The sequence below is a fragment of the Perognathus longimembris genome, chromosome 3 (genome assembly GCF_023159225.1).
Source record: "Perognathus longimembris pacificus isolate PPM17 chromosome 3, ASM2315922v1, whole genome shotgun sequence".
Classification (NCBI taxonomy): Eukaryota; Metazoa; Chordata; class Mammalia; order Rodentia; family Heteromyidae; genus Perognathus; species Perognathus longimembris.
Window position 1 is genome coordinate 76355766 of NC_063163.1, and position 22140 is coordinate 76377905.

Genomic DNA, 22140 nt, shown 5'->3' on the forward strand with positions numbered 1-22140 from the left:
AGCATCACCCCCACATGACCACAAGCCTGGCAGCCAGAGGACATGGCAGCCCCACCCCACACACCAATAACAGCACACAATACCCACAGGTAGTCACCCAAGCAGCCCGTGCTGACCTTGCCTGGGGCCACCTGCCCTGGGGGGGGAGGGAGACTGGCTCCCCCAGGCTGAGCTGACTCTCCTTGTGTTTCCCCCAGCTCCACACAGCCCCTGAGGTGCTATCTGCCCCGCAGTGATGGACAATGGACACAGTGCTGGGCAGTGAGCACTGGGACTTTAATGCTTAGAATGATGTGGTGGTGACATGAGGACAGCCCTGCGCACGGGGACTCCACCCACGGGGTAGTTGACGCTCAGTAGTATGGCCTCCTGGGGTTATTCTGTGGGAGAGAGAGAAGGGTGTCAGTGTGGATACAGCGGTGGGGGTGGGGAAACAGGCAGGGCGTCACGCACCAGCGGGTTGGGCCGGAAGCGGTAGGCCAGCATCATGCGCTTGCGGAACGCCTCATACTCATCGTCCTCTTTGGACAGCTCAGCTGGCCGGTCGATGCCAAAGCCTGCGCCATCCACGGCAGTGGTCCCCCTGTGGAGGGGATGATGTGAGCCTATGCACCCCAGGTGCACATGATGGGACTGGGCACAGGGGACAATGCTGGGACAGGCCGCATGGGAGCCCAGCCCCAGGGGTCCATCTAGCCAGGAAGGAGGAAGGGGGTTCAGAGCTGCAGCATGGAGATGCTGCAATGGTGCAGGACACCTCAGAGCTAAAGGTCATGTATGGGAGAATCCTGTTAAGTTTCTGGAACTTTCTAGAAACTTGCTTCATGTCATAGGGCCCCAGGAGGCCCTAGGGTGTAGGCACTCACTTGTTCACGGGGTTCTTGATGCCCTGGCCCTCGGTGCCCAGCCCCTCGCCCTCCTTCCAGCCCATCTTCATCAGCATCTGGTAGCCGATGTTCTCCACTGTCAGCTTGAACTCCTTGTACTCAGAGTAGTCAGGCTCGCGGCCCTCCTGTGGGCAGGGGGACATGGGTTTCAGGGCTGCTGTGGGGCCCCAGCCCTGCTCAGTCCTGCCCCTGGCCACTCCATGTGGCACCACGTGCCTGTGCACCCATTCCCAGCAGGCCAGGTCCTCAGGGTGCACCCAGTTCTTTGTCCTACTCTGGGCTCCCAAGGCACTGAGGACCCTGGCAGGCAGGTTAAGAGGGAAGGGGGTTACCCAAGTCTCTGTCTCTCTGTCAGGTCATGTCTGATAGCCATTTGGTTTGGGTTGTTTTTTTGTTTTCTTGAGGTGAGGTACATGTGGCCCAGGCTGGCCTTGAATTCCATTCCTGGGTTCAAGAGAACTTGTTGCCTCAGCTTCCAGAGTAGCAGGGAGATGGGTATATGCCAGAGCACTGGCCTGGTCAGAGGCTGCCACTGGGAGGGCAGGGGTACCAGCTTTTACATTCCCTTAGAAGGTAGAGGGCATTGTCCCCCTTGCCCCGTGCCCTGTCCTGCCATGGGTGCCAGCTGGGCTGTGCTCTGCAGATACCTCACTGCACCAGGGAACTGGCTTCAAATCATGGCCAAGCTGCCAGCTGCCAGTTCCTGGTGCAGATGGCATCTGCCGCCAACACAGGCCTGCCTGGCATGCGGGCCAAGGCTGCATTGGACGGCGGAGCTCTGAGCTCACCTTCAGGGCCTTGAAGGTCTCCATGAATTTCTCCAGCTCGTCGGGGGGCAGGAAGTCGCCGATGAAGTGCTTGCCCCGGCCCATCTTGGTCAGCTGTTCAGCCCACTCTGGTGGAGGAAGGGAGAGGTAAGGGGGATGGGACAAAGGCATTTCTCTCAGCTGCTGTCCCTGGCCCCTGTGGCACTGGGCACAGGTACCCGGAGTCTGGGCCCCACCCTGGCCACCCCAGGGCCTCACGCACCGCGGGTCTTGTCCATCTCCATGCGCCGCAGTTGGTGCTCCCAGGTGCCCAGCTCGCTGTCCACCTCCTCGTCACTGTCATAGCTGTGCTGGTGCTGCTGCAGCGCACGCTCCCACAGCAGCTGCATGTCCTGCATGGCCCGCTTGTGCTGCATGATCATGTCGTACATCTGCTGCATCTGTGGCAAAGGGCGGGGGACACCTGAGTGCTGGCAGGGTCGATTGGGCCCTCACCCCAATCCTGCCCACCCCACCACTCAGGTAGGAACCTCCTCTCCCCACCCCCAGACACTGTCTTGTGGGGCCTACCCTCTGGAAGCCCCTGGGTCTGGCCCTACTGCAAGCTGCAGAGGACCCTGGAGGAGCATGTGGCTGATGGTGGACAGGGGATGGGGACAAGGAACGAGAGACTGGGGACAAAGGACAAGAGACTTGCGATGACAGGGACAGGCCACTGCGGCCTTACCTCCTGCTGCTCCTTCAGCTGCTTCTTCTGGGCATCTGACAGCTCAGTCACGCCCACCAGCCCCACGGGCTTCCCCTTCTCATAGCCAAGCCCCTTGAGGTCCTGAACTGCAGAGCAAAGACAGCAGAGCAGTGGGCGTCAGCAGTGAGTGAGCGGAGCACGGCGTGCTGCTGAAGGAATTCTCAGGACTGCCAGTCCTGGAGATCTCAGGACTAAGACGTGCAGTAGCATCCCATTCCTGCCTGGCTGCTGAAGAGGGGTCTCTGCCTGCCATTCACCACTATCAGGGTGGAGAGGGCGGGGAGGACACAAAGCCAGCAGCAGTGGCGGAGGTGACCACGCGGGTCCTGATGTGTGTTCGAGCACACCATGTTTCAGGAGGTGGTTGTTGCCAAAAAATTTCAGGCACAGAGCCTGGGGCAGAGGGTGGCGTGGGCTCTCGGCATAGCTCCCCGGCTCCAGGGAGACAGCCAGACACCTGCAGAGCTGCTGACATTTAATTTGGCATCAGCTAGGGAACTTGTCTGGCACGAGCCACACGAATCCACAGAAGACGCAGCAAGGCTCCATCTGGGTGGTGGAAGCAAACATGTACCCTCAGGAGGAGGCTTCCCAACTGGGGAGCAGATGGGGGGGGGCAGAGACCCCTATGGGGGTGGGACGAACAAAGCTCTCCATCTTACTGGGGGGACTGGGCAGGGCAAGGTGTGAGGCAGATCATTTACCTGGCATTCAGGAGGCCCTCTTTCTGCCCCCAGCATGGGAGTGGGGATAGGGAGAGGAGAAGAGAAGAAAAGCCAGTGGCTCACACTTGTAATCCCAGCTACTCAGGAGGCTGAGATCTGAAGACCAAGGTTTAATGCCAGCCTGGGCAGGAAAGTCCATAAGACTCTTGTTGTTGTTCAGTCATGGTAGGGCTTGCACTCTGGGCCTGGACACTGTCCCTGAGCACTTCAGCTCAAGACTAACACTCTAGCTCTTGACCCACAGTGCCACTTCTGGTTTGTATCTCATGGACTTTCCTGACCGGGCTGGCTTTGAACAATGATCCTTAGATCCCAGCCACCTGAGTAGCTAGGATTTACAGGCATGAGCCACTGGCTCCTGGCTTCCATAAGACTCTTGTCTCTAATGAACCACCAAAAATCCAGACATGGAGGTGTGGCTCAAGTGTTAGAATGCCAGCGTTGAGCTTGAAAAGCTCAAGGACAGAGCTCAGGCCCTCAGTTCAAGCCCCAGGGCCGGCACTAAACAAACAAAAAGAAAGACAAATGGCCATGGTTGCTCCTGGGGGTCCTGGATGGCCAGAGAAAGGCACATGGTCTGAGGGGCACAGCCCCTCCTAGGCCAGTCCATTGGCAAGCAGGTGGGTGAGGACTACTTCCACATAAACCTAAAAGACTTGAGGTTAGCACAGTGGCAAAGCACCACCATGTATGAGGCTGGGAGTCCACCCCCTAGTAAGCAAGGGAGAAAAGAAAAGAAAAAGACCAGTCCTTTTTGGTGGTGCTGGGGAAACAGCAAAGAGCCAAGCTGAGTCATGACTAATGTGACAGAATGCCAGCTGAGCAGGCCTGAGACCCTGAGCTGATACGTCAGTACCACTAATAAACACTTTAAGCTCAACATAATTAGCTGTTAATGACTATGACTAGCATAACCACATTACACAGGTGAGGGGGTCAGCACACCAACACTGTTCATCTAGCTACATGGGAAGCCTACGAAGGCTGGCCTCCAAGTGGACACAAGTCCCTATCTGAATAACAAATGCAAAAAGAACTGGAGGTCTGGCTCAAGCAGTACAGCACCTGCCTACCAAGAACTAAGCTCTGAGTTCAAACCCCACTACTGGCAAAAAACAACAAAACATATTAAACAAGCTCTTGGGTCACTTTTTGGAGAAGAGACAAGTCTCGTGCATGCACCAAGGTCTGAGACTCAGTCACTCTTGATTAACACAGGGTCTCAAGTCTTTAGGCCTGGACTGGCCTCAAACCTCCCAATCCCAGCCTCCCACTGGCTAGGACTACATGCAGGAGCCACTGCAGCTAGCTTTGGTCATGTTTCTGAACTAGGGCTACCAGGCCAGGACCTTGGATCACTCTGGATGAAGGGACAGTCTCCAGCAAGAGCCGAGGCATGACATAACACGTGTACTGTATCACTCAACCGCAGAATGGAGGGACGTGACCAGGCAGGGCATAGGGGACAGGCTGGGCCTACCTGACAGGGGCGACGGGGAGGCGTCCACATCCCTCTGCACCAGCTCTGCAGGTGGCAGCTCTACCTTGTCCTCTGCAGGTCCCCACCGGCTCTTCCGCTTCCTCTTCACAGTGGCCGTGGAGGCCAGCTTCCCGGGGAGTGCAGGTGTGGGGATGATGGCAGGCGTGGAGGCAGATGAAGCAGGGCAGGTGGAGGTCAGTGGCAAAAGCCCTGAGGGGCCCTTGGGTGGGGACTTGCGCTTGAGGCTGGGGGTGTCTGCGGAGCCCGCCTTGGCTTTTCGGAACTCCTCCAGCTTTTGCCGGTAGTATTTGTGCGCCTGGCTGTTGGGTTCGTAAAGGAAGCTGCAAAGAGGCACGGACAGGACACCATCAGTGGGGCCTCGGCCCGGATCTCTCTCTAGAAGGGCAGCTGGGGCACCCCCAGGGGGCACAGGACACAGTGGCAGCTAGCTCGGGTCACTCAGGCATTAAAAGACTGGTGATGGTTCAGAGCTGAAGCCCTAGCTACTCAGGAGGCAGACAGATCTAAGGATCTTGGTTTGAAGCCAGCCCAGACAGCAAAGTCCATAAGACTCCACCATAAAGCTAGGAGTGGAGCTGTGGCTCAAGTGGTAGAGCTCCAACCTTAAGTGAAAAAGTTCAGGGACAGTGTCTGGACCCTGAGCGAACACACATGTACATGTACACACACACAGAGGAAAAAAATCGATCTTTAAAAAAACTACCTAGTTGTGTTAGCAAATCTTGGTAAGTGAATGCAGAACTGTATGCTGCCTCAACTACTGGGGAGACAGAGTCAGGAGGACTGTATGACAGGGGATAAAACCCCAGGCCTGGCACATTCTACTGGACTGAAGCATCTCAATAGCCCGGTAACCTGCAGCCCCTTTTCCTCCGAGACAGTCTTGCTAAGCAGGCCCCCCAGGGGGGCCTGGAACCCCCAATCCTTGCCACCCAGTTGCTGAGTCACAGCCTCAGTCCCTAGCCCAGCTCTGCTCTCCAGGACGGCCTGCTCCAGATCGTCTTCCCAGTGTGTCTCTGAGGGCTGGTGCCCCTTACCCTGCCTGATTGCAGCCCCTGGCCCTGCCTAGGGCAGTGCCCATCCCCAGCAGTCAGGAGCTGAGCTATGCAATGGACAAACCAACAGGAGAACATGGACCTGGTCCTTAAGCTGGGGTTCCCTTGTCACCACCCTCCCTGAGGCCTTCACTGGTGGGATCCCCCACATTCTGTTTCCATACTCTGTCCCTCTGTCATAAAGGGGAAACCCCCAGAACACACACAATGGGAGCCCATCTGAGCAGGCCTAGCTGGCCCTGCCACCTGGCACAGGGCCTGTGTTCTGGTAGGCACCGGAGCCCCGCAGTGTGCACGTGGAACCTGGGGTGCCTGTCTCCAGGGGTGGCTATCTCCAGGGGTGGCAGCTGGCGTGCCCCTACTTACCTGAAGGCCTGGTTGTCCCGGTTGTTCTGGAGCGCGATGGTCTCCACCTCAGGACCCCCATCTGCTATGAACCTGGCCAACTTTTCTGTAAGTTTCTTGGCCTCTTCGTCCTCTGGGGGTGAAACTTTAAGCAGGCTGTCAGTACTGAGCTCAACTCAACACACCCAACAGCCTAATGCCTGCTAAGAGCCCCACACACGAGTGGGTCGTTTAGGAGAATGCAAAGAAAAACAGGCAAACGGGAATCTGGTTACTGCATGGAACTGTGTACCACCATGCCGCCATCCCTCCACCCTGCGCCACCCTGCAGGGGCCTGGAGCCCAGCTGGCCCAGGTCAGGACAGGAGGGTGGGGGGTGGGGGCTTTTGCCCTCCTGTCCTGGGGAGGTAGTCACGGGCCCCAGCCTCAGTCCCCTGCTGCCTGCCACCCTTTGGCTGGGATGTTGTTATCCATGCCAGCCAAAGCCTAGAAAGCCTCCCTATGGGGCTCACCCACGGCCTGTGTTTCATCTCCCCAAGTCCCCCAAGCACTGGTGCCACCACCCACTGGCTATTGCTGACACCTGCTACGATCAAAAGGGCCACACCCATCCCTCTGCACATAGAGCTGAGTTCGGGGACGCCACTGTGCCTCAGGCCCCCCAAATGGAGAGCCTCCATATCACACCCATGGTGAGCCCTGCACCTGGCTATCCATGCCATGGCAGTCCTCCAGGACCCCAACTCTGTCTTGGGAGTGTGACTTCCCCAGAACCACTTCTGCCACTCACCTCTCTGCGAGGCGGCCTGTGCCTTTTGGGCCTCCTTTCTAATCTCGGACACCTTCTTTCGGTAGTACAGGAACTCCCTGCTATTCTTATCATGCAAAAACCTGCAGAGGAATGCGCACATAAACATGAGCTGCTGCAGAACGGCCTGGGACGGGCCTCCCGCCATGCAGGTGAGCGGGCCTGGGGGCGACATGTGGCGTCCAGGGACCCCTGGGGAGAATTCCACTGTGCTCAACTTGGGTGTGGTAGCTGGCACCCACATGAGGGCCAGTCTGTATGCTGGTGGGGCAGCCAGGGCAGAGGCTGGCCTTACTGGAAGAACAGCTCCCCAGGCCCAAGCATAGGACACACTCACGCTCCCACAGTACTTACGCAAATGCAGGGTTCTCTTTGTAGTCCTCCATCGCTACTTTCTCTAACTCGGGGCCTCCTTCTGCCACAAAGCGGGCCAATTTCTCTATCACTTTCCGAGTCTCAGCTCCCTCTGGGGGTGAAACTTTAAGGAGGCTGTCAGTACTGGGCTCAACTCACACACCCCACAGTTACAGGCACTCTCTCTACGGACCACAACGACAGAGGGGTGGGGAGAACAGTGTGAGATGCAGAGGCCACTGCCCCATCACGCACTGGGCACTGGGGAGGCCTCGTCTTGGGGAAACACGCTGCACTGAAACACACGGGCTTCCAGTACTACTGGGGGGTGCACGGAAACACTGCCTTCTTCAAGTTTTCAGTGTACCAGGCTTTCAAAGATGGCAAAGTCTCTGGACTGACTTAAGACTTGTTGGTGGCTTTCACTCCATGGCCATTCATGCCATCGCAGCAACCCCGTGAGTGTAGGTCTCCCCCTTGCCACTTGCCAGGACCAGTTGTCTGGGGTCCACAGCCAGTCCCATGTCCAGGAGTCCTGGGGGCCATGAGTGACAGAAAGCGCTTCTGCCGCCATCTGGGTGCTGGCGGTGCCTGCTGCAGCAGTGGCATTCTTGTGGCCCCAGGGCCTTTGAACACACACAGCTACGATGGATGGTATGTTTTCCTGGATGGTTGGCTTTCCTGTTAGAGCCACATGGAACCTACTTTTGCATGTGTTACTGGCCTATTTCCAAGGTGGATTGTACCAGCTCTTACAGGGACTACGTGGTTTATGAGACTCAAAGAAAAATTTATGTCAACTGGTGCCTGGCCTAACTACTGTTATTTCCCTTCTTGCCTGGGTTGCCAGGAAGTACAGCGTGGAAGAGGACCTAAGCAGAGCCTCGTGAACTTCTAGGATGTTCCTTGCCTTGCTTTCCTCTCCTCCCGCTCCTCCCACCTGCTTTGGGAGAACCCCAACCCAGTCACTGCTCACGGAAGCACCCTAAGCTGGCTTTGAAAGCCTTGAGCCCTGTCCCTGTCAGGATGTATGACACAACCACCTGGCCACCCAGGTGTCTGTGGACTCCCCACTGTTTAAAATGAGGCCTGTGCTCCCCAGGTGCCCGCCCTGGCTGCATGGTAGGTGGGAGGGAGGGAGGGGCAGCGTCCACACCTTACCTTTGATCTCCAGCCACTGCTCATTATCCTCATCCTCATCATCATCATCGTCCGGGGACTGGAAGACGCTAGGGCGCTGAGCTACAGGCAACTGCTTGGCGTGTGAGTAGTTCCTGGCGGGGCCTGGTGCAGTCAGCCCCAGGCCGGGCCGCCTGCTAAGCAGCAGGGGCCTCCGTGCTGTGCTGGTCGGGGGTGCACTGGGGGGCACGCTGGGGGACTGGTCTTGTGACAGAATAAAGATAGGTTCCCTTCAGTAAGTCTGCACCCTGTATAGGCCGCTTCACCCTGGTGCTATGGGCCCCAGACCCAGAGACCTGTCAGACCCCTCACTAGGAGAGGACAGGCCTGGGGCGCATGGAGGGGGGTAGCTCCCAACCACCCCATTTCCAGCCCATGAGGAGCTCTGGGCCTGCGGTCCCACGGTTACAGGATTGGACCTGTGTCTACCTCTCCTGGGGGGATTTCACCCTGACTCAGCCTCTATCTGCAAGGCTGCTCACACCAGCAAAGAGCTCCTGCAAGCTCCTGAGGATGGTGAGGGTCCCTGTGGGTAACCATTGGCAGCCACAGCCTAAGGATAGGGCCGGGGCTGGAACAGGCTGTGATGTGCACCTGTGCTGCCACCTAGTGGTCCTTCCCAGAGAGCTGCACCTGCAGATAGCGCAAGAAGGGGGGAGGAGGAGGAAGGAGAGCAAGGGTGTCTCTGGGCTTCAGTCAGAGCCCCCAGGATACCTGGGGAGCAGCAATGTGGGGCCCATGGGCCCCTTTCACTATCATGGGGCACAGATTGGCCCCACACACTAAGCACAAGGCATGGTAGCAGCCAGGAGCAGCCAGTGCGGGGGAAGGCTGGTACTGGGGTACAGGGGCACAGGGCTGGGGCTAGGAAGGGGGAGGTACAGCAGGGAGTCTCACAGAGACCCAAGGGCCGGGTGCCAACTTCCAGCTGGGATTTTCATGAGTAAATACAAAGGGCAGAAATGAAATGTCAAGTGTCCAAGCAACCTATGATTCCGGGTAGGGACAACACCACGTGCTTTGACACGTCTTTCAGAGGGAGACTGAGGCAGGGCCCACAGGACCCTTTGCCCTGATTCCCTGCACAGACATAAACACAGGTGCCCTGGGACCATGGCTAGGGGAAGGAGGCTGCACTTACCGGAGCTTGTCTGCGCCTTCTGCAACTTTAGGAACTGCTGCAAGAAGCTGCCGTCGTTGGCAAACTTGTTGGAAATGCAGGAAGAATTGTGTGCATTTGTGATTCTAGAACCAAGACAGGAGTGAGCTGTGCAGGGCAGGGGTTCAGGCCCACATCTCTATGTCCAGGTGCCGCCCCCCCCCCCCGGTGGCACCCCCACTTCGAGAAGACAAGGCCTTGACTGCCTGTTTGGAGGTTGTAAGCAGTGAACAATCTTGCTATAGTGAGAGTGACACCCAATGTTCTGAACATCAGCCTCCCAGGTCCCGACAGCCCCCAAGATGGCTCTTCTCTCCCCATACATCGGCACCTGTCCTGTCCACCATCACTTAATGACCTGCATCTCACTTCCAGCATGGCGCACCATCCTCCTCTCATGTAGAACCTGTGTTTATTTTTTTTGAGTCAGGGTACTGGTCATGCAGTCCAGGCTGGCCTCCAATTCACTGAGGGCTGGGATTACAGATGTGGCCACCAGACCTGGCCAGCATGTGTCTTTATTGATGTGTGACTGAAATTCCATAAAATGCTTCCAAAACAACCTCTTAGGAGAATTACAGTGAACTGGGGTGTTTACTATGATCACTATTATTATTATTATCTTCATTCTCTCTCTGCCTTTTTATTTGTAAAGGCTGTTTTGCTTAAACTTGCAGCCTTGGTCTTGCTGGGAAGGTGCTAAACCACTTGGGTCATACTCCCAGATCATTTTTTAGTTATTTTCTAAATAGTAATTTTATGTTTTATGAAGGCTCCTATATTTACAGCTATTTGGGAGTCTGAGGCAAGAGAGCTGCTTGAATTCAGGAGTTCCAGAAGATAAAGTAAGATTCCATTTCTAAAAAGCAAAAAAGAAAGCCTGGCACTGGTGGCTCACGCCTGTAATCCTATCTACTCAGGAGGCTGAAATCTGAGGATCACAGTGCTAAGCCAGCAGCAAAGTCCCCATAGACTCTTATCTCTAATTAAACTCTCATAAGCTGCAAGTAGCACTGTGGCCCAAGTGGTAAAGCACTAGCCTTGAACACAGAGAAGCTCAGGGATGGCACTAAGATCCTGAGTTCCAGTCCCACGAAGGGCGGGGGAGGGAAGCAACAACAAAGAAACCAGGCCCTAGTGGTTCACACCTGTAATCCTACCTATTCAGGAGGCTGAGATCTAAAAATTGCAGTTCAAAACCTCCCAGGCAAAAAAAGTACATGAAACTCTTATCTCCAGTAAACCACCAGAAAACCAGAAGTGGTGCTGTAGCTCAAAGGGGTAGAGTGCTAGCTCTGAGCAAAAAGAGCTCAAGGACAGCACCCAAGCTATGAGTTCAAGCTCTGGGACTGACACACACTCAAAAGAGATGAAGATGTGTACTTCAGTGGTAGAGTACACACTTAGAACCAGCAAGGCCCTCAACTTCTATCTCCAACACTACAAAACAACAACAAAGCAACACAGGGACACCTCAGACCCAGAGGAAGGGGCCTGTCCCTTAGCTTAGCAGACTGTGAGAGTTCAACCTTAGGGCACAGCCCTTAAGGGAGGCACAGCTGACAGACAGTAAATAATTTATGCAAGAGTGGCCAGGCCTGGGGCTGGTAATATGGTCTAGTGGCAAGAGTGCTTCACTCGTATACATGAAGCCCTGGGTTCGATTTCCAAGCACCATATATATAGACAATGGCCAGAAGTGGTGCTGTGGCTCAAGTGGCAGAGTGCTAGCCTTGAGCAAATGGAAGCCAGGAACAGTGCTCAAGCCCTGAGCCCAAGGCCCAGGACTGGCAACAAAAAACAAAACAAATAAAAAGTGGGCAGGCCTACCTCTAGGCTCTTCCCACTTCACTCCCACCACACAGCCTCAGGCTGGGACCAGGTGTCCCCAGCTTTTGGTTTGGGGTACCAGCTAAGAACCCAGGGGCCACTTACTCTCCAGGATGGGGAGGTGGAGGGCTGGCCATATGATCCTGTTTAGCTTTCTTCTCCATTTTGGCTTCAATTTCTCGCTTCTTCTGAGCAATGAGCTCTTCCTGGTAAAGGACGTTCATGCTCATCTTTCCAGACTTAGGGGGCGCAACCCCAAACCACCGGTTGGCCTTTCCTGGGAAAGGAAAAGAAACAGGTCAGAAACCATGGCTGCTCCGCTGCTCCCCAAGTCCTCTGTGGCCAGCCACTCCCTTTCCTACACTCACTGTCAGGTTTTGGATGTGAAGTGTTTTTCAGGAAGGTTCCCCAGCTGGTGGTTGGACTACTGAGAGCTAGCTGATTGGATTATAAGGGCACTAACGTCATCTCGTGTAGGGGAGGGGGGTGCCCATGCGAGTCCTGGAACTTGAATTCAAGGCCTAAGCACTGTGCCTGAGCTTTTTCACATAAGGCTAGAGTTTTAGCACTGGAGCCACAACTCCACTTCCTGCTTTCTTGCTGGTTACTTGGAGATAAGTCTCATGGAGTTTCCTGCCTAGGCTGATGTTGAATCACAACCTTCAGATCTCAGCTTCCTGAATAGCTAGGATGCCAGGTGTTAGCCACCAGCTCTCCTCCTTGGGTTGATCCACAGATCAGTTCATGGATGAGTGGAGGTGTGCTAGTGGGAAGCTTGCCTTAGGAAGAATGTATCCTGTCCCTTTCTCCCTCTGGTCTCCTCTCCTCCCTCTCTGCTTCCACCCTGAAGCTTGCACCACCATGTCCTCCCGCTGTGATATCCCCCACTCGGTCAGAGTCCCACAGCAATGGAGCCTGTCCACCATGGGCCGAAGCCTCTGTAACCTTTCCTCCTCTTACATTGCTTCCCTCAGTTGCTCTGTCATAAGTAACGGCAAACCAACACATTCACTCATTCTAACACTCAGCAGTCACCACAGCACCTGCCACAGACCTGGGAGTGAGCAAGAATTTAAACGAGAGGTGGAACCCTGAGATGGGATGGTCCAATAACAACAAAAAGAATGCCAATAAACAAGAACTTTGCTGGAAAGGAGGCAGAATTAACTGTAACCCCCTCTCTCTGAACATGACCTTTATAATAACAACAAATAAATCATTGCTGCGCACTGGTGGCTCCCAATTCAAAGCCAGCCTGGGTAGGAAAGTCCCTGAGGGTTTTATCTCCAATTAACCACCAGAAAACTGGAAGTGGTGCTATGGCTTAATAGAGCACTAGTCTTTAGCTGAAGAGCTCAGCACGGTTCCCAGGCCCAGAGTTCAAGCCCCACAACAAAAAAAAAAAAAAGAAAATTTTTAAAAAGGGGTGAGACTGAGGTGGGCACTGGTGGCTCAGGAAAACAAATCTGAGACACTCTTATCTCTAATTAACCAGCCAAAAACTGGAAGTTGAGTCATGGTTCAAATGAAAGAGTGCCAACCTTGAGCAGAAACACTAAGAGAGCATGAGGCTGAGAGCATCAGGCCTTGAATTCAATCTTCTCCCCAAAAGCCATGGGAGATTACATAACACCTATTCCAGGAGAGCAGACAGAATAAAAGAATTATTAGACAGCTTGGGGTGTGGCTCAAGTGACAGACTGCCTATCTACCAAGTACAAGGCCCTGAATTCAAACCCAGTACCACCCAATAATTTTTTTCCCCATCCTGGGGCTTGAACTCAGGGCCTGGGCATTGTCTGAGCCTCTCTATGCTCAAAGCTAACACTCTACCACTTGAGGCACAGTGCCACACCTGGCTTTTTCTGATTATGTGGGCCTGAGGAACCGAACCTAGGGCTTCATGCATCCTAGGTAAGCACTCTACAACTATGCCACATTCTCAGCCCCACCCACCCAATAATTTTTTTAAAAGAAAAGAAAAAAAACCCCACTAATACGTCAGACTTAAATTTAAGCTGGAGCTGGAGTATCAGGACAGTCATGATAAACCAGATGGACAAGGGCCTGGACAGGCCAAGAAGGTGCAGAGCCTGGGGATCTGAGGACCCAAGCACAAGTGTGGGATGAGAAAGGCAGAGCATGGAAGGAATCTGAACTTTACATTAAAAGAGTCTGGGGAGGTGATGGGAGATTAAGCTGACAAGTGACAGGACCCAATGAGCATTGCAGGTGAAGATAAAAAAGATGAGGGGAGAGGAGGGACAAGACACCCAAAGATTCCCAGTGGGACACAGGCTAAATTCCAAAGGCTCTGTTCCCTAGTTCCTCCCAAGGCCCCTCCCCAGCTCCATTTCGTGTGTGTGTTATACCCATGGCAGTATGGGGCCTGGATGCTGTCCCTTCGGTTTTATCTCCCACCCCCCCCCACCCCCCGCCAAGACTGGTATTCTATCACTTCAGCTACAGCTTCATTTCCAGATTTTTTGGTGGTTAATTATAGAAAAGAAGTCGCATGGATTTTCCTGCCTGGGCTCTGAACTACAATTCTCAGATCTCAGGCTCTAGAGTAGCTAGGATTACAGGTGTGAGGCAACACCAACCACACAGATCCCTTTTCATTCCTGACACTGTTTCAAAGGACAAGCCTGATCCACCCCCAGGGCCTTTGCACTTGCCATTCCACCTCTGCCCTCCAGGCCTTTCCATAGAGCCCATCTTATCTCAAAAAAAAAAAAAGCTCCAAAAAAAGAGAGGAGAGGGAAAAAAAAAAAAAGGGAAACTTTCTCTGAGCACCCCTTACCACAATACCTGCAGCCTGAAACCCCCACCTCACATCACAACTCCTGGCAAACATTTGTTCCTTGCTTCACTGACCCTGGAGAAAAGAGCCGTCGGGAAGGCAGGGCCTGCTTTAGGTCCCCGCTGATCTTCCGGGGCCAGCACAGCGACTGGCAGGAACCCCGCAAGCCCGAGGCATTTGGGGGATGGATGCATGGATGGGCCCATCCCTAGGAGGTGGGGAGGGTAGAAGTGAAATTTCTGTTTAAGTGGGGTTCGAAGAGCTGGGAAGCGTGTAATGCGGGGGTGGGGGTGGGGTGCAGGAAGAACAGTTTGAATAAAGCAGTTGTTTTGTTTTTTTCTAGAAAAGCGAGGCACAAGCCAGGGAAGGCAGATCCCCCAAAGAGGCAGCGGGCAACCCGTTGCTGCTTTTCAACTGCTTGTGAGTTTTCTTGAGAACGGAGTTCGCAAAGACCCCGCGAGTTGATTATTTTGGTAGAACAGACGCCAGACAATCGTGGGTAAGCAATCTTTCTGGGGGGGAAAAAAACCTCGAGCGTCCTGAGAAAAGCCAGGCTGGGGCGGCCAGTGAGCTCGTGGGTCTGGGGTCTGAGGAGGCGAGAGGAGTACGAAGCTGCCCAGGGGCTAAGGATGGGGTTCCCAGGGTTGGCCCAAGCCGCCGTGCGGGCGACCCCGCACCGCGGAGCCCCCAGAGCTCTGGCGGACGCCCGGGGGGCGGGGGGGGGGAAGGCGGGGGCTGTTACCTGCAACATCCCGGTTGTCCATCTTGAGACTCATCCAATCCCACAATGCTCCGGCGCGCTCAGCGGGGGAGGGCTGTTATGGTGCGCGCTGGCTCATGGGAGATGTAGTCTACGTCGGTCGGCCACGCCCAGCCACTGTGTGGACACCGAGTGTCTTCGCCAGGACACAAAGCGAGCATGAGCCCTGTCGGGTGCGGCCAAGTCTCACCGTACTGATGACCCGCGGCCTTCACCCTCTCCTCACATTTTTCCCGGAGCCGCAGCCATCTTAAAAGCAAACTACATGTTCCAGGATGCTTTGCGTGGGTGATGCGGGCGGCTAGCTGTCGCGAGATCCGCAGGAAGCTTCTCGCCCAGCCTCGCGCGCGGGCTTCCGTCTCTCTGTGGTGGCGGCTTGTTGTTGTAGAGGCCAAGATGGCGGCTCAGGCGGCGGCTGCGGCCCAGGCAGCTGCGGCCCAGGCAGCGCAGGCCGAGGCGGCCGAGTCGTGGTATCTGGCTCTCCTGGGCTTCGCCGAGCACTTTCGTACTTCCAGTCCACCCAAGATTCGCCTGTGCGTGCACTGCCTGCAGGCGGTGTTCCCTTTCAAGCCGCCGCAGCGCATCGAGGCCCGCACCCATTTGCAGCTGGGCTCGGTGCTCTACCACCACACCAAGAACAGTGAGCAGGCGCGCAGCCACCTGGAGAAAGCGGTGAGCCGGCCGAGGGGTCTGGGGGAGCCGGGGACCTGAGGGAGCCGGGAAACTGGGTGGGGGGGCCGGGCCGGTGGGCGCCGCGGCCTCCTCTCCGCTCTCGGGCGCCTCCCGGGACCCCCAAGTTCCCTGGAGACTTCGTTCCAGTTAGGTGACCCACAAAGTCTCCAGGTCCATGTCCCTCTCTAAGGGAAAGGACGAGAGGGAAAACTGTCTCTTTAGAGGCACCAGGTCTCCAAGTTGGGTTCCCAGAAGATCCCCCTCTCTCTTTCGGGACACCTCTGGTCGGATTTGCCGACGGTGGTGGGGCTGCAGCTCTCCAGCACCGTGCGGGATTCGGGAACCGGGGAGGTGGGGGAGCGGAGTGTGTAATACAGGTGTCGGGAAAGGTTCCCCCCCCCCGCCCCCATCGGTAGTGCCAGTGGCCTGCGGAGCCCGGAGACCCCGAGTCTAGCGGGGAGAGGGGAGAGAGGTCCACAGGAGGTGGAATGGGGAATCTATTGCTGTGGTAGGTTGGACCGGGGAGGGGCCGGGGGTCTCCCAACATCCTGATTACTTCCTGCCTGGCCGCTGGAGGCTTCTATCCTCCACCTGCTCCATGGTAGAGCCCCCCACTCCTCCCCAACTACTGCTCAGCGTGGGAGCTGATAGCATTTCCATGCTTCAAAGATGGTGTTTGGATCCATGATTGTCATTCTGCTCTGGGGTAAACTCTCTGGCCATGAACTTCTTTTCATAGAACTCTGTGCTCCTGTCAGGCCTCTGCCTCCCTTTGGCTCTGTGTCCTGTTATTATCTCTGTTCTGATTGAAGGAGAAACAGTTGTTTTTGTTGTTTTTTAATTTTTGCTTTGGGAGCTCAGCACTTCAAGTACTTGAGTTACTCCACCATTGTTCTCTTTTAATGAAAGAAGTTTTCAGTAGAACCTCATCCAGACCTGGGTTCCCTAACAGTTCTCCTATCCCTGCCTTCTGAGTAGCTGGAATTACAAGCATTATCCAACAATACCTGGCTTAAGGAGAAACTTCTTGAAAAGACTTAAATCAGATCTTTTAATATGTTGTCTGAGGTCAGTCTGTGCTGTCCCAAAGCAAAGTTGTCAGTAACAAGGAGTTGACATTTGGGCTGGGTGCAGTGGCTCACACTTGGAATCCCTAGCGACTCAGGAAGCAGAGTTCTGGGGGATTGTAGGTCCAGCCCTGGCAAAATGTTAGTTAGCAAGACCTCATCTCAAGGAACAATGCTTGTGGTTGAGAGTGTTGCACCCCTGTCATCCCAGTTATGGGGGAGATGTAAATAGAAGGATTGCAGTCCTGTCAGCCCAAACAAGAAAAGCAAGGCCCAGTCTGAAAAATGAAGCATAAAGAATTAGAGGCATGGTTCAAGTGGTAGAGCACCTGCCTAGCAAGCATGAAACCCTGAGTTTTTAAAAAAATGGTCTAAGCTGGGAATGTGGCTTAGTGGTAAGAGTTGATTCCTCATTACCATATAAACAGAAAAAGCAGAAATGGCACTGTGGCTCAAATGGTAGAGCACCAGCCTTGAGCAAAAGAAGCTCTTGGGACAGTGCCCAGGCTCCAGGACTGGCAAAAAAAAAAAACCCAAAAAACAAGCCAGGGACAGTGCATAGGCCCTCAGTTCAAGTGTCAGGCCTGGGGGGGGAATTAACCATTATTCCCCCCAAAAAAACAAAAACAAAAAACAACCCCAACCTTTGGCCAGACACCTATGGCTCGTGCATGTAATTCTAAATACTCAGGAGGCTGAGATCTGCGGAACTTGGTTCAAAGCCAACCTGGACAGAAAGTCCTTGAGATTCCTATCTGTAATTAATCACCAAAAAGCCAGAAGTAGAGCTGTGACACTATCCTTGAGCAGAAAAGCTCAGGGGCATTCCGAAGACCTTGAGTCCCAGGACTGACATACAAAATAGTGTTTGTTTCACAGACTAGAAAGTAAGAACTTTAGATCAATGTCCTTGTTTCAGGAGTGAGGTGATAATGGGCCCAGAGAGGTGAAGAGATTTGCCTAAGCCACATAGTGAGTTCTAACAAAACTGGACTAGAGCCTGGTGAGGTTTACTTCCAGAATGCTAGCATTGGGGATGCTGAGGCAGCAGGATTTTGAGTTCAAGCCCAACCCTCTGCTGTATACTGAGACCGTGTATCAAAACAAAATAGAAGACCTGGGCTCAAAGCTACTCATAATAATCACCAGGTTCTGTGCCAGAACAATGCACCCTTACAGTTTTGGTGAAGTTGTTTTCGTTCATGCAACAGGTATTTGTACCAGGCCTCCTTTGAGGCTCTGGAGGTGGGTGATGACTAAACACTCCCTCCCACAGCATATTTAGGTTTTGGTGAGGGAGATGGACAATAAATGTGGTGGCCTTGATGTAAGAACTGGAATGGAGCCTGAGAGAAGGGGTGGCATTGGGTGCACAGCTGTTTCAGGCAGCAGTTGCAAGGGTGACTCTATTTGTAAGACTGACATTCAAGGAGGCCTGACTGAATGGGCAAGGTGGTGAGACTTGCCCAGGACACAGGGTCAGCTGCAGGGGAAACCCAAGCTTCCAGACCAGCAGTTGGTTGCAGAGTCTCTCCAAAAGGTAGCTGAGGCTTGGATGCAGGGAAGTGCCAGGCTGCCAACTTGATGCCCAGCCCCTCCCTCTCTTAGTTCACAACGGGTCCCTCCTCCTCTTCCTCTTCTTCCTCCTCCTTGGCTTTCTAACAGTGCTTCTAGTCACTGTGTCCAGTTTTGTTGTCTTTCCCCTCTTCTTCCCCGTCAGGGGGTCAGTGTACCTGAAATTTCTCTAAGATCCTTTGTACCTGTAATCTAAACCCTTAAGATGATGAAGTGCCTTTAAATGTACCTTTGTATGCAGGGTGCCAGCGGCTCATGCCTGTAATTGTAGCAACTCAGGAGGCTGAGATCTCAGATCTCAGATCTCAGATTGTGATTCAAAGCAAGCCCAGGCAGGAAAATCTATAACTTATCTCCCATTAAATACCAAAAGAAAAAAAGCCGAAGTGGAATTGTGGCTTACATAGGTAGAGTGCCAGCCATTGTAGGATTGTAACTCGGGATCTGTGAACAAACAGGGAAATACATGGTCTGTAGATCAGGTTTCAGGCTTCTACCGGAGGTGTGGCAACAAGAGCCCCCTGGATGAGGCCAATGGTTTGGTTCTTTTCTCTTGCCTGAATTTCTGCTTTCCCAGCTTGGAAGCTATTTAGAAGGAATGTATATGCTACAGCTAGCCATCTGCTTCTTCAGTTTTACCAGCTCTTACCCAAGAAGAGTTCTTGTCAGAGTCTCAGGGGTGTTTGTTTGCCTTTCCTCCACCAGCTTTTTGCCATCACAGGTACTGGCCTCCAGTGGCCGGTGTCTGCAGATCCAGAGTGAGGGCACACTGTATACCCAAAGCCTTGTGGTTTTGTTTGCTAGGGTATTTTTGTGTTTTCCCCTCCCACAAAAATCCTACAGCTGGAGGATGTGCAGGGCCATTTCTGCTGTCTTGACAGCTAGTGTTCCTTAGCCACCCCATTTTTTCTGGTACCCCACTTTCTGTGCACATTTTCAGCCATCTTTTCTCTCAGGCCCCATGGCTTCTGCACTTGACTGATGTGGGAATGTTGTATATGTATGTTGTGTATGTATGTGTATACCTCCGTTTCATCTTCTCAAGTTTACTTCCTGTGTGAACCCCAGACCTTGCACATGCTAAACATATGCCTCATTCCCAGCCCCAACTTGATTGGTTGTTTGTGCCAGTACTAAGGCTCTTACTCGGTTTTTCTGGTTTCATGGCTGGCACTCTACTACTTTGCTCATACCTCTAGCTTTTTGCTGTTTGATTGGATATGAGTCTCTCAGGCCAGGCTTACACCTGTAGTCCTAGCTACTCAGGAGGCTGAGATCTAAGAATCACAGTTTAAAGCCAGACTGGGCAGAAAAGTCCCTGAGAGACTCCAGTTAACCACTCAAATACCAGTGGTACTGTGACTCAAATGGTAGAGTGCCAGCTTTGAGCAAAACTCAGAGATAGTGCATAGGCCCAAAATTTGAACCCCAGAACCACAAAAAAGAAAGAAAGCCACAGAAGAGTAAATGTTCGTTTTTTGGAAGTATAATTCAGGCAGACATCCGTACTGGCCACTAGTGTCCTACTCTCGCAGAACACAGTGCTTGCTTCACTGAGCCTTCACTGGTCAACTATTTCATTAGGATGGTTTTGCTCATCTGACTTAGAAAGCATCTCCAGATGCTTTTTTTTTGGTCTCACTGTATCTCAGTCTATTACTTGAATTTGCTATGCAGACCAGGCTGGCTTGGAACTTGAGCTCCTCCCACCTCAGCCTCCAGCACTGGGATTACAGTTGCAGCCACTGCACCCCGCTTACATTCTTCATTGAAGAGAGTCTCCGCCTCCATTTCCTAAAAAGTGAACAAGTGTTTGCTTTGCGACCTGATAGGGCTCTGTGACTCCGGCTTCTGAGCATGGCAGTGTGGTTGCTGCTGGATCCGTGCCCACTGGCAGGAATAGAACTTGTGCTGAGCTGTCATCAAACATTTCCATGGCATGTGAACCCCATTCCTACCTGTCTCCCCTTTCCCTGCTCTCAGGCATCAAGCTGTAGAAGTACCACAGCTGTGCTGACCTGAGAGTCCCAGGGAACCCCACAGGCTTCTCCTGTATCTCTCCCTTTTACTTTGCAAAATGACAAAAGTAAAGAAAATCACAGGTGAGGTAGCAGTCTCCTCTAGGGTATCCTGCATACATTACTTATGTGATGGGCACTCTGGGTTTCTCTGTTACTGCCAGTTAAGTGTGTGAGTTAGCTTTGCGTCATTGTGACAGGACACCTGAGGTGGTCGCTTACTCAGAAGAAAGGTTTATTTGGCTTCTGGCTATAGAGGTTTCTGGTCATGTTCAAAGTATCCAGGAAGAGGCCAAGGTCCTCTTCAGAGGCAAGCCAAGTGACCACTTCCACTGGGCCTCACCTCCTGCAGGCCTAGCACCTCCTATTAGTGGTATAGGTCTTTGGGACACTGCAGATCCAAATTATAGCTGAGAGGCTGGGAATATGGCCTAGTGGCAAGAGTGCTTGCCTCATATACATGAAGCCCTGGGTTTGATTCCCCAACACCACATATATAGAAAACGGCCAGAAGTAGCACTGTGGCTCAAGTGGCAGAGTGCTAGCCTTGAGCAAAAAGAAGCCAGGGACAGTGCTCAGGCCCTGAGTCCAAGGCCCAGGACTGGCGCCCCGCCTCCCCCCCCCCCCCAAAAAAAAGCAACAAATTATAGCCAAGTTTATGTTAAAAATCTTAGCCAGGCAGCTGTTCAGGAGGCTGAGATCAGAGGATTATGGTTCAAAGCCAGCCAGGTAGGAAAGTCCATGAGACTCTGATCTCCAGTGAACCACCAGAAAACTGGAAGTGATGGCTGTGGCTCAACTGGTTATGGCCCAAGTGTCCCAGCCTTGAGCACAAAAGCTCAGGGACAAGGCCCTGAGTTCAAGCCCTGGGACTGGCACACATACAAAATCTTACAAAGATGCGACTCCAGGACTATGTTGGTGCAGGGCACAGCCAAGTGCTCCTGGGGCAGATGTATCCATGAGGAGCTGTTAATGTTTGCAACTGGGAGGCATCAGCCCTGCTTGGAGACTGGGGCTTTGTGTGTCACAGGTATGGGGTCATTTGCACGAAAGGAAGCCTTCTTTCCCCATGACAGATGAACTGCGCTTGTTATAGAATAGGTATGGTTCCTGTTTATATGACAGGGCACTGCTGTGTCAGCCCTTTGTAGTGGAATGAGGTGCATCCTGGGGAGTCAGATAACCCTCCATTCTTGTGTACTGTCAATGTGGGAACTAAGTCACACACCTCAGCCTTGGGTGGGTCCCACCTGGCTCTAGCCACTTTTTATCCCAGTCTTCTCCCTCCAGTGTCCACTTTCCCCTGTGGCTGGCCAGCTCCTGATTGGTGCCATCTGTAGCTTTTCTTGCTGACCTAGCATTAGACTGGAGTGGCCTCTGTATAGTCTCCCACCCCTATAGACAGACTGCAGCCCCTCGTACCACACACAGGCTCCATGCACAGCCTCCCTCAGGGGAGCCTCGTCTTTGGGACAATACTTCAGTGTGCAATGTCCTTGCCGCAAAGAGCCCTGAGCAGGGCACAAGGAAGGCTGACACCTGGCCTCCCGCCTTCCCATCAGGCTCCTGTAGTTAGCTTGATCTTGCTGTCCCATGGTGCCCTCTCCTGGCCCACCTGTGTCTTGTGGGCACTTGTCTCAGGAAGCTTCCATTCTGCCTTCTTTGTCTTGGTTAGGTTTGGATTTTTTGTTTTGTGCTATCATTGGGACTTGATCTCAGGACTTATTCTCTCAATTGGCTTTATTGTTCATGGCTAGTACTTTACCCTTTCAGCCACGCATTCTTCCAGTGATAACTCCTGTGTGTGCTGGTCCTAGGGCTTAAACTCAAGGCCTAGGCACTGTCCCTGACCATCTTTGTGCTCAAGGCTAGCCCTCTACCACT

The 22140-nt window shown here is 53.5% G+C and overlaps 2 protein-coding genes across 6 annotated transcripts in view; one reads left to right on the forward strand and one right to left on the reverse strand.

Annotated features, from left to right (window-relative positions):
* Positions 1-259: 259 nt before the first annotated feature.
* Positions 260-15050, reverse strand: Sugp1 (SURP and G-patch domain containing 1). Its single transcript, XM_048342659.1, has 14 exons — positions 14904-15050; positions 11464-11635; positions 9511-9614; positions 8352-8573; positions 7191-7314; positions 6819-6919; positions 6050-6173; positions 4608-4948; positions 2382-2488; positions 1917-2094; positions 1676-1782; positions 867-1012; positions 454-583; positions 260-380 (listed from the first exon to the last, which is right to left on the reverse strand). Exons 1-14 carry the CDS (start codon positions 14935-14937, stop codon positions 354-356), a joined length of 1917 nt encoding a protein of 638 aa, XP_048198616.1. The 5' UTR covers positions 14938-15050; the 3' UTR covers positions 260-353.
* A 244-nt stretch (positions 15051-15294) lies between these two features.
* Mau2 (MAU2 sister chromatid cohesion factor) overlaps positions 15295-22140 on the forward strand; it is a 41844-nt gene continuing 34998 nt past the window's right edge. For all 5 annotated transcript variants that reach the window (XR_007210432.1, XM_048342666.1, XM_048342669.1 and 2 more), the window contains exon 1: positions 15295-15593. Coding sequence is in view for 4 of the 5 variants with exons in the window: in XM_048342666.1 (XP_048198623.1) it covers positions 15318-15593 (276 nt within the window). In the remaining variant the exon portion in view is untranslated. The remainder of the gene's footprint in view (positions 15594-22140) is intronic.